General features: G+C 30.0%; 1 protein-coding gene across 2 annotated transcripts in view; it reads left to right on the top strand.

The window, feature by feature from the left end:
- The first annotated feature begins 17 nt into the window (after positions 1-17).
- Positions 18-14,815, top strand: part of LOC107449872 (uncharacterized) — a 53,982-nt gene continuing 39,184 nt past the window's right edge. For both annotated transcript variants that reach the window (XR_006224846.3, XM_043040241.3), the window contains exon 1: positions 18-407. Coding sequence is in view for 1 of the 2 variants with exons in the window: in XM_043040241.3 (XP_042896175.2) it covers positions 303-407 (105 nt within the window). In the remaining variant the exon portion in view is untranslated. The remainder of the gene's footprint in view (positions 408-14,815) is intronic.

Genomic DNA, 14,815 nt, shown 5'->3' with positions numbered 1-14,815 from the left:
AGAAAGATGGCAACAAATTTTTTATTTCTACAATTGTGTTTTGTAAATTTTGGGGCGACAAGCAGAAAATCGTTTTCGAAGTCATTTAAGTCTTTAATAGCAAATTAGATTTATTACTCATTCATAAAGAGTGCTTGGTGATATATTTTTTGATAATTTATGCTTATAAATTTCCATTCAAAGATTTTGAGATCGAATATGCCTATTTAAGATTAAAATTTGTTTAGAACAATAAAAGAGTGTCTATCTTTGAAGTATGTAAATTTTAATACATATAAATTTATTGACAATTAAACACCATTATGAAACCACCTCTTAGAACAGTACTTAGAAACTTTCTTAATCATTTCGAAGATTACGAAGCTCGAAAAAAATTATACGATGATCAGTATGAAAAAGAATTTCAGGTATGTAGATCTTGATAATGAATTAAGAAATCATTAAACTACTAATTCATTTATTAACAATGTATATTCTGATATTTTAATCATAAATAAAGTTCAATAAATCTAGTTACTTAATAGAATAGTTATTAAAGTGAATATATATTTCTTAATCATGTTAAGAACAAGTGATAGTGATAATTGTTATTTTTTTACAATTAGAGTGAGAATACAGTGTTTTCATTACAGATAAAAAATGGGAGAGAATTTCTCACCCTTCTTCAAAAACAGGGTGAGATTTCAAAAAATTAAGTGAGATTTCAAAAAATTAAGTGAGATTTTTTAAAATTGAAAAAAACACGAATTGACTTGGAAAAAAATTATTTCTTTAATTATAATACATTTTTGACATCTTCTAATTGAATATTTTTCCTGCATCATCATATGTAAAATGTTCTATATCTACTTTTTCATCAGCTATTATATTTCCGTATTTGTTTCGTTTTGACCGTTTCTACCGACATTTGCTTCATTTTCATTTGTCCGTTACGGAGTAGAAGATGTCGCCTTAACAAGGTATTTGTCCATTTTACATTCATGCACAAGAAATGTAAACGTCTTACACATGGTTGCAGAGAAATGTGTTCTGAAAGGGGTTCCGGGAGGTGTTGTTCTGCTGTTTGCACCAGTTCTGAACAATACTGGTAAATAGGGAAGCTAGATAACATGGACCGATGTTCAAAATAATGAAAGATCAAGGAAGAAAAGTGAAATGGATTTTATTCAAAATGGCAAAATACTAAATTTTTTCCAAAGTTTGCGCATTTTGAAATTGATTAATAGAGTGCGCGAACTTCTCGCGTTAATCATTCTTTATAGCGAGAAAAGAAAAAAAATATGCGAGATACTCGCGTTCTCGCGCTGTAGTGAAAACACTAGAATAGTTTTTCGAAAATTATATATTATATTTCTATTGGGGATATTTATCGTGATATGTCGCACAAATTACGATACCAAGGCTCAAAATGGATTTTAAGCTTGGAATTTTTTTTCTATTAATACATACATATTTGAGGGAGATTTTATTATCAATGATGCCAACCTTCATCCATCAAAAGGTACCTCATGATAGAATCAAGTTAAGATGTCTTATATATTAGTGAATTGGTCTTTAATATTTATAGTGGTAGTTACGCCACTTTACTCCTCTTACAGAATTTTATCTGTGATAGAATTTGACTCCACTTGTTGATTCATGCTGTTTATTTTTTATTTATATCATATTTTGCTCATAAAATTTTTTCTTCATTTTTTAAAATTTTTTTTATAGCATTTCGCTAAATTTTTTTTCTTCATTTTTGTTATACAGTAGGGAACCGACTATCCGGAACGGTCGGGACCATCGCTATTCCAGATAGCTGATTTTTCCAGTTTTCTGAATCGCTACAAAAAGCCGTTTTTTTTATTGTGAAACCCAACTAAAAAAAAAAAAAAAATTTGGAAATAATCTTAAAAATAAGAAAAAACAATGAAGTAATACACTAATGATTATTTCCAAAATGATGGTAAGGTAAACCTCTTTAAAAAAAGAAAGAAAAATCGCAAAATCTTACAAGGAAAAGAAAAAAAAATTTAAAAAATGGCGAGAAAATTTATTGAATTTTGTTCCGGTTTTTTGGTTTTCCGGTTTTCTGATTTCCGGATAACAGGTTCTGTACTGTATAGCATTTTGCTCATTATTATTTTTTCATTATTGTTTATTAACCGGGAGACTTTATGTACTTAACCGAATTTTTTTCTTTCTTTGCGCAGTATATTAAGCAAAGCAACTGTTAAATGTGGATCATCCATTAACGTTGGCAAGTTCATATCACTTCCGCAGGTCCCTATTGCGGGGATTTAAACTTAGACTATGCCAACCTTCATCTATCATAAGATACCTCGTGATAGAATAAGGTTAACATGTCTTATATACTAGTGAATTGGTCTTTAATGTTTATAGTGGTAGTTACGCCATATTTTCATTTGAAGTATCGAGCTTCTATGATAGTTTTCAATCTCACTCTATTTGTGGCCAGTTATTTTGCCTTTCTCCATGTCTTTTGTAATTTTTTTAATTTGTTTACAATCGTCATGCACAAAGCATTTTGAGGTCTTTCTCTTTTTCTATTTCCTTGAGGGCTCCGATCAAAAATTTGCACTTTAAATTTTTCTGGTTCATGTCGAGCATGACCAATCCATCTCCAGTCGTGTTTTTTAATTTCCAGATCAATTGGTTTCTGTTTTGCTTTTCTTAAAATTTTCGCTTTACAAATTTTATTGAACCACGTGACACAAGATTCTTCTTAAAAAGTTGTAAATAAGTACTTGAAGTTTTTTCATGTTATTTTTATTGTAGTGCCATGTCTTAGATCTATATAGGGTACTTAGGGTTTCGTGGAAGAGTTCCGAGAAGTAGGATAATTTTTAACCAATTATGATTTTTATAATTTGATATTAAATTTAAATCCAATCCATGATTTCCGTTCTTTTTATAAAATTATTAAATGTTTGGAGGGGTCTGTTCAGACATTTTGTGAAAGGTCCGTTTTTCGTGAAATTGGGAAAAAATTACTCACATTCTTTCAATCAGGGTCCGCTTTTATGAATTTGTGCAAATAGGGTCCGTTATTGCAAAAAAAGACTTTTTCAAGGACTTTTTAAATTGTAAATAGATACAAGATTATGCTCGGCACTGTAAAATTATAATAAAAAAATTAAATTTTCAAAAATAAACAGCAATTGCTGCTTCTAAATTAGAGATGCAACATTTGATATTTAGCCTATACTGCTGAACGCAGAATATTAATTTCGGACGAATAATGGAAGAATCGTCTGCCGAAGACAAAACTTAATTCGTTTACATCCATCTTTCTTGTTTTCTGCCCTGGGAAGGGTTTATTCGATTAACAAAACAATAATGAAGGTAAACAAATTTGTGAAGGGTCCAATTAAAAGAAAAATCAGTTAGTGAAGGGTCCGTTTTTAAGTTAAAATATTTTGTGAAGGGTCCGTTTTTAAGTTAAAATATTTTGTGAAGGGTCCGTTTTTCAAAACTATGTTTTTCCTAATAATATTATAATGAATGAGTTAAGAAAAGGATGTGAAAATTTGCATTCGTATTTCACATGGAATAAAAATAACCGAACAACGAAAAATGTTGAATGCAACGTTTATTTTCGTCCGTTTTCGTTTTTATTTTAGCGGAAACGATATTTTAGCTAATTTGTTTTCAGCTTATGCATACACTAAAATCAAATTAAGAACTAAACTAAATGCCGCTGCGAATTCAGCTGTCTGAAATAAAAACCCAATATTTAGGTTGATAAAACGATATGAAGAAAAAATTTCATGTTTTTAAAATTCATTTTCTATTTATTTTCAAAATAATTCATAAAATTTAGATCAATACGCGTATTTAAAATTTATTCATTAAATTGCTTCTCCAAAACAAGGATGATCATTTAGGATTACCCAGTTGAGAAAAAAACTAGGAACCACTTCCCTAAGGTTCCGCGGAACACCATGTGGGAACCACTGTTTCAATATGCGCATCATAATCATTCTTTCCATTCCCATCTCTGTCAACCCCAAGGCATTTCGCTAATCTAGTGTCGTTCCTCTGTGCCCGAGGGAGCGGAAGTTTTCCATGCGTTGCGCAATCGATGAATAGTGACTAAGATATGAAAAACTGGCTGGATCACTTCTTGCATGCTACACTTGACTCTTTATAAGTCTGGGGATTGTGTTGTTAAAAAGGATGTTGATTTAGTCATTGAATTAATATGTTCCCTAATTGGGGATCTCTTCTGCCATCATAGTGACACTGTCCGAAAGCGAATTTCGTCTTCTCTTTTTCTCATTTTTTTAATGGAGTTTTTTATTTTATTTTATTCTCGTGCTTTTTATTAAATATAACGATTTCTGGAACTTAAAAAAACGCTGTGTTACGATGGTAACCCTTCATAGCAAGTTCTAATTTACTAATTTAAAATTTTGAATAAAGGGGAAATAAGTTCAGATAAATCAAAAGTAACTCCCAATGAGGTGACACGAGTTCTAATTCCAGCAATCGCTAGTCGATATGGATTGCGCACCCGGCTCGCGTCTGCCACAGTGCTGACGTAAAATATCCTCAATGGTAGACGGATCATGGGCTAGAGAGGACCCTTGCAGGCACGTCAGGGGTCTGTCCAGACATTTTGTGAAAGGTCTGTTTTTCCTGAAATTGTGAAAAAATTATTCACATTCTTTCAACCAGGGTCCGTTTTTATGAATTTGTGCAAATAGGGTCCGTTATTGCAAAAAAAAAAAACTTTTTCATGGAGTTTTTAAATTGTAAAGACATACAAGATTATGCTCAACACTGTAAAATTATAATTAAAGAAATTAATTTTTAAAAAATAAATAACAATTGCTGCTTCTAAACTAGAGATGCAACATACAAATATTTGGTATTTAGCCTATACTGCTGAACGCAGAATATTCATTTCGGACGAATAATGGAAGAATCGTCTGCCGAAGCCAAAACTTAATTCGTTTACATCCATCTTTCTTGTTTTCTGCCCTGGAAAGGGTTTATTCGAAAAACAAAATAATAATGAAAGTAAACAAATTTGTGAAGGGTCCGTTTTTAAGTTAAAATATTTTGTGAAGGGTCCGTTTTTATGAAAAGATATTTTGTGAAGGGTCCGTTAACGGACCCAAATTTCTTCTAAACAGACCCCTGCAGGTTAACCCTAGAAGGTTTTCGTGGTTTTCCTCTCCATGTAACATAAATGCGGGTTAGTTCCATCAGAAAGTCCTCGACGAAGGCGAATTTCTCCCAATACTTGATGTAGGAGTTCCCTTGTATTCTGGATTGTGTTCAGAATTTTAAGACTACGGAGTTGAACATTGGTAGTCGTAAACTTAAAAAATTTGGTCTTCTGTTCAACGACGGTTTTAAAATAAAATATTAAAAAAAAGGGGGGGGGCAAACCAAGATTAAATTACGAATTTTCAAATGCCCCCCTTTTTTTCCCTTCAAATTATCTAGTTTCAAACAAATTGTGTCAGAGTTAGCTGCTGCTATTATCAGAAAGGGAAAATAATCTTGCAAATTATGACAGGATAAGCTGCTGAAAAGGAGAATGTTAATCCTATACATTAAAATTATTGCTATTATGGGAAGTTATCCTGTCATAATTTATTCACAATATGTATTTTTAAAAAAAAAGTGCTATTCCACGTCAGATCAATCTAAATCGATCCCCCCTTCGATTTTAATAAAATTTGGTGTAATGGACATGGAGACGCATATGATAAAATAAGTAATTTATTCCTTTACATTAAAATTATTGCTGTTATGGGAAGTTATCCTGTCATAATTTATTCACAATATGTATTTAAAAAAAAAATAAGTGCTATTCCACGTCAGATCAATCTAAATCGACCCCCCCCCCTTCGATTTTAATAAAATTTGGTGTAATGGACATGGAGACGCTTATGATAAAATAAGTAATTCTACCCAATTTTAGATTTTTAATATGAAAATTGCACAAGTTATGGACAGGTCAAAATGTAAAATTTTCATAAATGACTTGCTGGCACATAAATGGTTACGACCGTTTTCCTAATTATAGTATAATAAAATATCTAACACCATTGCAAAACTATGGAATTGACTTTTCAATAAATTCCCTATTTCGATTTCTTACGCTTGGGCAAAGTGTGAATATGATGACCTGATTCGACCTCTGACCTTAGAATTCTAAGAAAATACTTCCTCAAAAAATTTATGAATTTTTTATTTATTTATTTATTTTTTAAATTTTGTACAGGCTACCTGTTGGCTTCCTCAGGCTACAATTGTTGAAGAATGTTGTACCAAAATATAAATTTTGATAATTTTTTTAGGACACATGTTTTGAGACATTTAATTTAAGGTCAAATAAGGCATTACTTGAAACCTTAATTAGTTAATACTTTTTTAACTGTATATTTTATTCAATTGAAGGTCAGTTAGTTAATTATTTATAAAAATAACTCATTGTTTTTAACCCTCCGTCTGTTTCTTTTAGAATCAATCAAATTGTATTGAAAAATAATTTGTTTATTAAAACCAATTAATCCTTATAAAATATTTTCAATGAAATTAGTGTGTAAAAGAATTGAAACTTTCTTACTCCTCACGTTAACGTAAGTATGGCAAACTTTACAATTTACATTCTGTTTTACTTCAAGGAATTTCATTTTTTAGAGGTACACTTTCGAAATTATTTTCTCATGCTAACCTTAACTCTCGTCCTAAACTTTTTTATATCCTTAACAATTGACAATTTAATTTTCGATTTTCACTTATTTTTGTAAATTCGAATTTAAGTAATAAAATATTTATTCTAGAAAATGTCAAGTTTGCCAGTATTTTTGGTAAGCTGGCTAAGAAAGTTATTTACTGTTCCCTCCTCTCTCTAATTATTGCCATATCTGTTTACGTATTTATTTAATTTTTTCTTTCCGTGTTACGCTTCCTTTGCGTTCTTGGCATGTTCCCAACATTTGAAGTGGCTGAAGGTTTTTTTCTTCATCCAATCTTTCAAGAAAGAGTTGGTCCAAGGTCCCTGTAAAAGAATACGATTGTTGAACCCAAGTACTCTTATTACCATAAAATAAAAGTAATAGTAGTATTTTTATTGTGTTTCTTTTACCTGAACTCATTATTTAACAGTATTTGTGTTTTATGTTTTTTAAAAGTAGAAAGTAAGGACTTGGTTGATATATATTTTTTTTACTGTAGATAATTATTTAATAGGTATACGTTAGATTCGTCTAAATGTAATTCTGTAGCAATAATTAGAGGGAAAAAAAGCATTTGTTAAGAAATTATAATATCAAAATTAATAATTTAGCAAAAAGTTTCATTTTTTTACCTAAACATGTTTTGGGTGGAGAATATGTGTCATTGATTTATTCATTACGCCTAAAAATTGAAATTTTCAGCCAGTGGCCGTAAGACTCTAATAACTTAGTAACCTTTTTTTCCTCAAATCTAATAAGTCGGTGATCGATATTGATAAATCTTTTTAATTTAATAGCCCCTCTTAGCAAATTTCTTTTTTCTTTTCTTCTTTTTTAAAATTTTTTTTTGCTGCTTGGATTATAAAAAATTTTCGAAAGGAAATTCATATTAGAAAAATGTACGGCTATAAAAAGTTAGTCCAACAATAAAAATAATATAAATAGGGGACAAAATCTTCTTAAACATACTGTCTTTAAAGAACTTTACATAAAAATATTTGAATATATACATTACAACTTTAAAATATGTGGATTTTTAAAGAACTCTCCTTCCACATGAATCTTTTCAACGCAAATTGATTTATTCTGATGGATCAAAATTTTGAATGAAGATATTGGACAATGAAATTTTTGTTTTCCAGAGTTTGCTGCAATAGTGTACTTTTATCATTAAACGATTTTCAAAAAAACTTTTCCCAAAATTCAATAAATAATTCTGTAATATATTTGCAGTATTTAAACGATATCATTTTTAACAGTTAAAAGCTGCCTTTGTATTTCTGGAAGTAAGAAAAAAATTGTTGGCATTAATTTTAGGCTAAACAAATTATTAAGTTTTGATATTACCTCGATACGAATTTTAAAATTAAAATGATAACAGTAGCCGCTAATCTCTACCAATGAATTAAATATTATTAATGTATAATTAAGTGGCTTATTTAATTTATAATTTGATTGCAGTGGATTAGCGAAATAAAATTTCGTTATTCTTTTCATCCTTGCAGTTAGTTTAAAAACAAAAATTATAGTGAGAGATTTATTAGAAAATGTTTAAGAGGCCATCTCTTAACTCTTACCAGCTTGGATATTAGGTTAAATTTTTAATACCTGTTTTCTTGATATTTTTTTGAACTTAACAAACTTTTATTTTTTTAATATTTATAATCGTAGTTGAACAGCCAACCCAATTTTGGGCTTACGTATCTTTGAGAACGTATCCTTGTCTTCATTGAAACAATCCATAAGACAAGGAAACTCCTGGATCAGTAACACCAGTGGTATGATTTGTTATGGGAATATGGAGGACTTTGAGACTCGACAGATTTAATGTGCATCAGTTACCATTTTCTAAACGGGGAGTCTTCGGCCGGCGGGATCGAACCCACGACCTCTTGGACATGGGCTCAGTGCCCTACCAACCAGGCTATCCCGGCCATAAAAATTTTTTGATTATATCGTATTATAAGACAGTACAAATACCTTTCATAAAAGGTAGAAAATAAAGAAGTTATTATTAGAATAGGAGAAAAAGCGCTGGATCATTTTTAGAATTTTATTGGAATTTTCCTTAAAACTTGAAAACAAACTGATGCGTTTCGTTGTTTTGTAAATAATTTAAAACTACATGTTTCTCAGTTTTTGGATTTTTAAAGCCTAACTTTATTACAGTTGTTGAAAACCGAATTTGATGGTGCTAAAAAATTGTTTTAACGTTAATTGCATAAAAATAAGGATACTTATCTAAAAGCAGGCAATTGTATACTATTTGAACTGTCAATAACTTTTGATTACAGAATTGTATTGGCCTACTTTTGTCACAAATTAATCGAGAATCTACATAACTGCATGCTTTATATCTCAAATTGTGATTGGCTGAAGGCTTTGCATTTTATATGTATTGGAACATTTTGCAGAAGTAGAGTAAATCAGTTTATTTGTGAAAATTACAAAGGATTAAAAACGTATTTAGAATTTTACTTCCTTCTCCACATCTACAAAAGTTAAATTTGGTCAGGAAAGGCAGGGCCTCTTAATAGCCATCTTCATCAGCAAGTTTGAAAAAATTCCGTTCGTGATTATCGTGGTGCGCAAGAAGTCGTTATGCTTGCACAGTTTTATTTTCAATACAATATCCGTTTTTTATTCTTGGATTAGAAAGATTAAGCTTCGTTTTGCCCTTAATTAATTATCATTCAAGTTAACTATAATACATATGCTTTCAAAATAGGAAGGGAATCAAAATATGATAGTTTATAATTATTATAAAGAAGTACATGGAGAAATGAGTTAGTACTGTGGGTTAATATGAAATAAACTAAAAAGAGTTGTAAAAATTTAGAACGTTAATTGCACTATCAACAATTCAAACTGTTCTAAACTTGGTAGTTGGTGTATGCTTGATGTTTTAGATCCTTTTTCGTGGGTGTAATTTTTTTTACTGGTAAAGGGGAAAAAAAAAAAATTTTTTTTCTCCCCAAGATTTCCTACGCAAGATTTGACAATTTCTTTTTTCTTCTTATCTTTTCTTTCTTTTTTTAAGTTAAAAATCGATTAAAATAACCGTTTTAATTTGTTTCTCCAAAAATGAAAGTTAATATTTAAAAATAAGAAAATTTTGATTATTTAAAATGTCAATTAATAGAACACCAGCTATTATAAAAATTCAAATCTCAAGTGATAAAACATTTTATTTTAAAAAGATGTAAGAACGTTTTGACCTTTATAAAGAATTTCTGACCCATCATATCCAGGTTAACTATATCACTCGTCAAAAATATTTTCAAAATTGAGATTTTATAAATAAATTCAGGAACGGAAGACAAACGGGCAGAATAATAAGCATGGTTAGGTTGTTTCTGACCAAAAAATACTTGAAAAATACTCTGAAAAAATGCAAAAGAAAAAAACAAGACTCCTTAAGTTTTCGACGCTATGCGTTTTAAATTAGCTTTTTTTAAAAATATATATATATATAAATCGTAACCTGTACATATAAATTTATTAAATAATAAAAAAGAAACTAAAATAAATTTTTATTTTATGAACTAAATAAATATCTTCTAAAGATAAATAAGAATTCATTAAGTTTTAATTTCAGTTTTCAAGGACATCAGATTTGAATTGTTATCAAATGATTAATGTTGAAATGTTGTCAAAATTCTTAAAATCGAAAAAATGCCTATCGTGCAAAGACTGAATCATTCTAACATCATGATAGACTCTTGTCAGTATCAACGCTTGTTATTAGGATATATTTAAAATAGAAGTAAAATTAATTAATTCACTAGCAAAATGCTCTTAAAATAAGGAAAATCAATCAAAATTGATTTAAGAAGAATGGGAAAATAATAAAAAATTACCAAAAAGTAATAAAAAATGCTCCAAGTGAAAATAACGACCAAAAATGCTAACAAAGAGCATTTGTAATCAACATCTTGGAATTGATTATAAGAAATCAAATGGAATAAACCTCCGCTGTTTTTATAAGTTTATTTGTAATTAGATACCATGTGTATCAGTTTTTTTTCCGGTTTATTGTGAAAGAAAATGCAGACATCAATTTAACTATGTCCTTCATCTTATGTTTTTAAAAGCATATTGAACATGTGTTATTTTTTTTATTATTATTCATAGGTATTTATTACGATTTGACTCTAATCTAGTTCCACACTTCCTGTCTTGTTAGGAAAGTATTGAACGATTTGGAAATCTGTAATTTTATTACAGTCAGTTGCAGATAATAGGGCAATATTGGGACATTTTGGGACCGATGGCTGGTCGATATGAATTCCGTATCCCGCTTGCACCAACCACAGTGCTGACGTGAAATATCCTCAATGGTAGACGGATCATGGGTTAGTGTCCCCTTATGGTCAGGCTAACCGTGGGAGGTTCTCGTGGTATTCCTCTACATGTAACGCAAATGCGTGTTAGTTCCATCAAAAAGTCCTCCACGAAGGCAAATTTTGGTTGAACATTTGAGCTATGTCTTTTTTTTTTAAAAAAAAATACATATTTTGAGCCATGATGGCTCTGGGAATAGAGCGTTCGCCTTCCAATGAGGTGAACCGGGTTCGAATTCCAGCGATGTCTGGTCGATACGAATTTCGCATGCAGCTTGCACCGACCATAGTGCTGACTTGAAATATCCTCCGTGGTAGACGGATCATGGATTAGAGTTCCCTTGACGTCAGACTAACCGTGGGATGTTTTCATGGTTTTTCTCTCCATGTAACGCAAATGCTGGTTTGTTTTATCAAAAATTCCTCCACAAATTTCTACCAATACTTGAACCAGGAGTTCCCTTGTCCTCTGGATTGGGTTCAAAATTACAAAGCTACGAAGTAGAACATTGACAGTCGTAAACCCAAAAATTGTGTCGACTGTTCAACGACGGTTATAAAAGAAAATATATTTTATATTCATTATTCCACCAATATTAGCCATTATGGGGCCAATATTAAAATATCTAGACAATATTATTTATACAGTTACCCCCCCCCCTTATTAACTAATATATTATACTTCATATGGCAGTGATAATAAACCATTGATATCAAATCTCATTGATAATAAATGTTTTATTCATAGAATTAAGAATTAAATTAAGAAACAAAATATTATTGTTTTTTGAGAGCTTAAATGTAGATAAGAATATGACATATAAATTATAATTAGTCATTATTCTTTTCATATCATTTTCATATTTCTTTGTGCTCATTATAGTATCGAAAACAATTTGCTGTTTTATTATCAATATATGTGTTTCAATTATACTAATTTAGTTTTATACACATTTATTTCAATACAAGTAATTTGAAAACTTATTAATTAAATATCTACTTGAAAATAAGGAATAAGGACTTGTTCTGCCAGGAATTATTTATTTTTGAAAATGTTTTCTGATTTAAATTAATTTACTTTTCATTCGATAAGTTGGTTCTCTGTCATTGCAATTCATTAATGTTTTTAGTTTGATTTAAAACAAAAATGACTTTATTTATTCAGTAATTAGTTTGCAATAATTAAATAAAAATATTAACCGTTTTATTACTAGTGGTTTTTAGAATTTTAATTGCAGTATTATTGCTAAATAATATCAAGTATTATTTATACACAGGGTATCTGTGTACCTGGAAAATCATGGAAAGTCACAAATTTCGATATTGAACAAAATTTGTCATGAAATGTCATGATTTTTAACTATTTTTTTTAAAAAAAATCTTGGAAAGTCATGAATTTTGGTCGCCAAAAAATCTAATTTTTAAAATGGAATTTACCCCCCTCCCCAATTCATGGTGTTCCGAATATCTGAATTTATAACAAAATTCCCTCTCACAGTCATATTTTATTAAAATATAAAATGTTTTACCATGTTCTTTGAAGATTATGGTGTTCTTTCAAAAAATGAAAGAAAAAAACACCATTTCTAGAGCGAATTATCTTTTAAAACTTCTGTGATTTCAGATTTTTTGTTATTTTTATTTTTTTTTATTTTATCAATTTATAATTCTAGCTGAAGGAAGCCAGTCATTAGCGAATTTTTTTTTATTTATTCCGAAATGATAACAAAAAAATAATTTCTTTCCTTTCCGATGAACAAGAAAAGTATTTTTTAGAATATAATTCTACAGAAACGTTATTAAATTCATGGAATTAGTCATGAAAAGTCATGGATTTAAAAATCTAAAATGTAGCATATGTATGGATATGTTGCTAGGGCCTCATCACCGGTTTCTCTCCCTGAATATGCTACAGAACAACTTAAAAATACTTCCATATATTCTATGTTTTAAATTTTGTGGTAGTAGAGGAAATGATACGCAACGAACACGTTTATTCAGTTGTTTTTTACCTGATTTTACACCTGATGGCATTCAGTAGCTGATTGTGCAATAGACTCGTGAATGGCTTTGCTTGGTTAAACTTTTGAAAAACCTTTTCTATGTATATGTATAAAAATATATAATTAACAAAATTTTTTTTAATGTTCAGTTTCATTGTCAAGCATGAGTCATTTGACTAAGTGTGATTTTTTTTCTCCCGTTTCTTGCAAACTATAATATTAGCTGCGTTTTTTCAAGGAAACGCTTTGGCGATAAAAAGCTTTCTTACTTTCACTTGGCTTAAATTTATATTTTTAGCGAGTGCTTGTACCGTCTATGATTGAACTAAATTGGGAATCGGGCATTCATCAAAAAATAGGTCGAAGGGAGAACAGAACTTAAAAAAAGGTTCCGTTCGTTATTGAGTTAAATGATAGACAATGGGGTAGGTATTTAAAATAGAAATTGTTATTGGTGCAGCACGGCGCATTTCGTCTATCTCATAGTTCGAAGCGATTTTAGAATTAAATGAAGGTCTCTTTTTAATTGTTTCGCAAATATTCTTTTATTAAGTGATTGAGATATCGTGGGGGGGGGGGCAAAGCGAATTGTCATTCTAGACCAGGGGTTGCCAAACTTTTTTGATCATCGACCCCTACATAATTTTTCAAAATCTCCATCGACCCCCACAAAAGTAATTTTCTGTTAATTAAAATAAAACTCTATTAGATACTGTGTTTGTACATTTATTTTATGATTTTGAACATTTATTAAAGTAATAGTACATAGTGTAACAATAGTTTTATGAAAAATATATTAATGTTGAAATATAATACCTTAATATTTATGAAATAATAAGTAATTATAAGTAAGTAGAAATAATAAGTAAAGTAACTACGGATTTATTGCTTCTTAATCAATGACATGGGTGTGCCTGGTGTTTTTTTTCCCTGCAAGGTTCATTATATTGGGTTCAAAATTGGTCAATTTTAATCTTAAATCCCCTCGAAACTCCACATTTAATTTATTTCTGTTCTTAGTTAAGATTGAATTTACGTGACTGAAACCGGCTTCAACCATATAGGAACTTGGAAATACTATCATAAATGGCTGAGCTATTTCGTAAAGTCTTACATATTTTTGCATTATATTTATATTTGTCCAAAATTTGCTTATTGTTAAATTTTTAAAAAGCGTCTTTGCTTTAAATCCCCATAATAATTCAGCAAGCTCATCTTGCAGGTTGATGTCCACGTTTTCAATTTGAGCAGAAAAGGGCACAATAATCCAATCAGGGATGTCAATGTTTTCCAAATCAACAAAACGCAGTTTAAAATTGTCGCTCAATTTTTGAAGATTACCTGTATATATTTCCAAGTCTTCTTCTTTTATTTCTAATTGTCACATATCTGAAAAATACTGATAATCCTTCGACCAATCGACCCTTCCGGTTCGGATCGACCCCTATTCGACCCCCTGGCTCAGATCGACCCCCGCTGATGTTAAATAGACCCTTGGGGGTCTATATAGACCACTTTGGCGACCTCTGTTCTAGACAAAGATTTGTTTAATATTTTCAATTGTTTTTTTGCAATTTTATGACTGAAAAATAGTTTTGGTTGATATTTTTTTTAAATTTTAAAGAAGTGTATACCATGGTGCGTAGCATTTTTAAAAAGTGCTTTAGGGTGCTTATTTTCAATTTTCGTTTTTTAGAAGCCTCTAAAGGTGCTTTTTTATTGAGTGTTTTTAAAAAGTGCTTAGTGCCTTTTCGAAAATGAGAATTTT

Source organism: Parasteatoda tepidariorum, chromosome 5 (genome assembly GCF_982258835.1).
Source record: "Parasteatoda tepidariorum strain Cologne lab strain chromosome 5, Ptep-v5.0, whole genome shotgun sequence".
Classification (NCBI taxonomy): Eukaryota; Metazoa; Arthropoda; class Arachnida; order Araneae; family Theridiidae; genus Parasteatoda; species Parasteatoda tepidariorum.
Note: the sequence above shows the minus strand (reverse complement) of the source record. Positions and strands in the feature narration are given on the sequence as shown.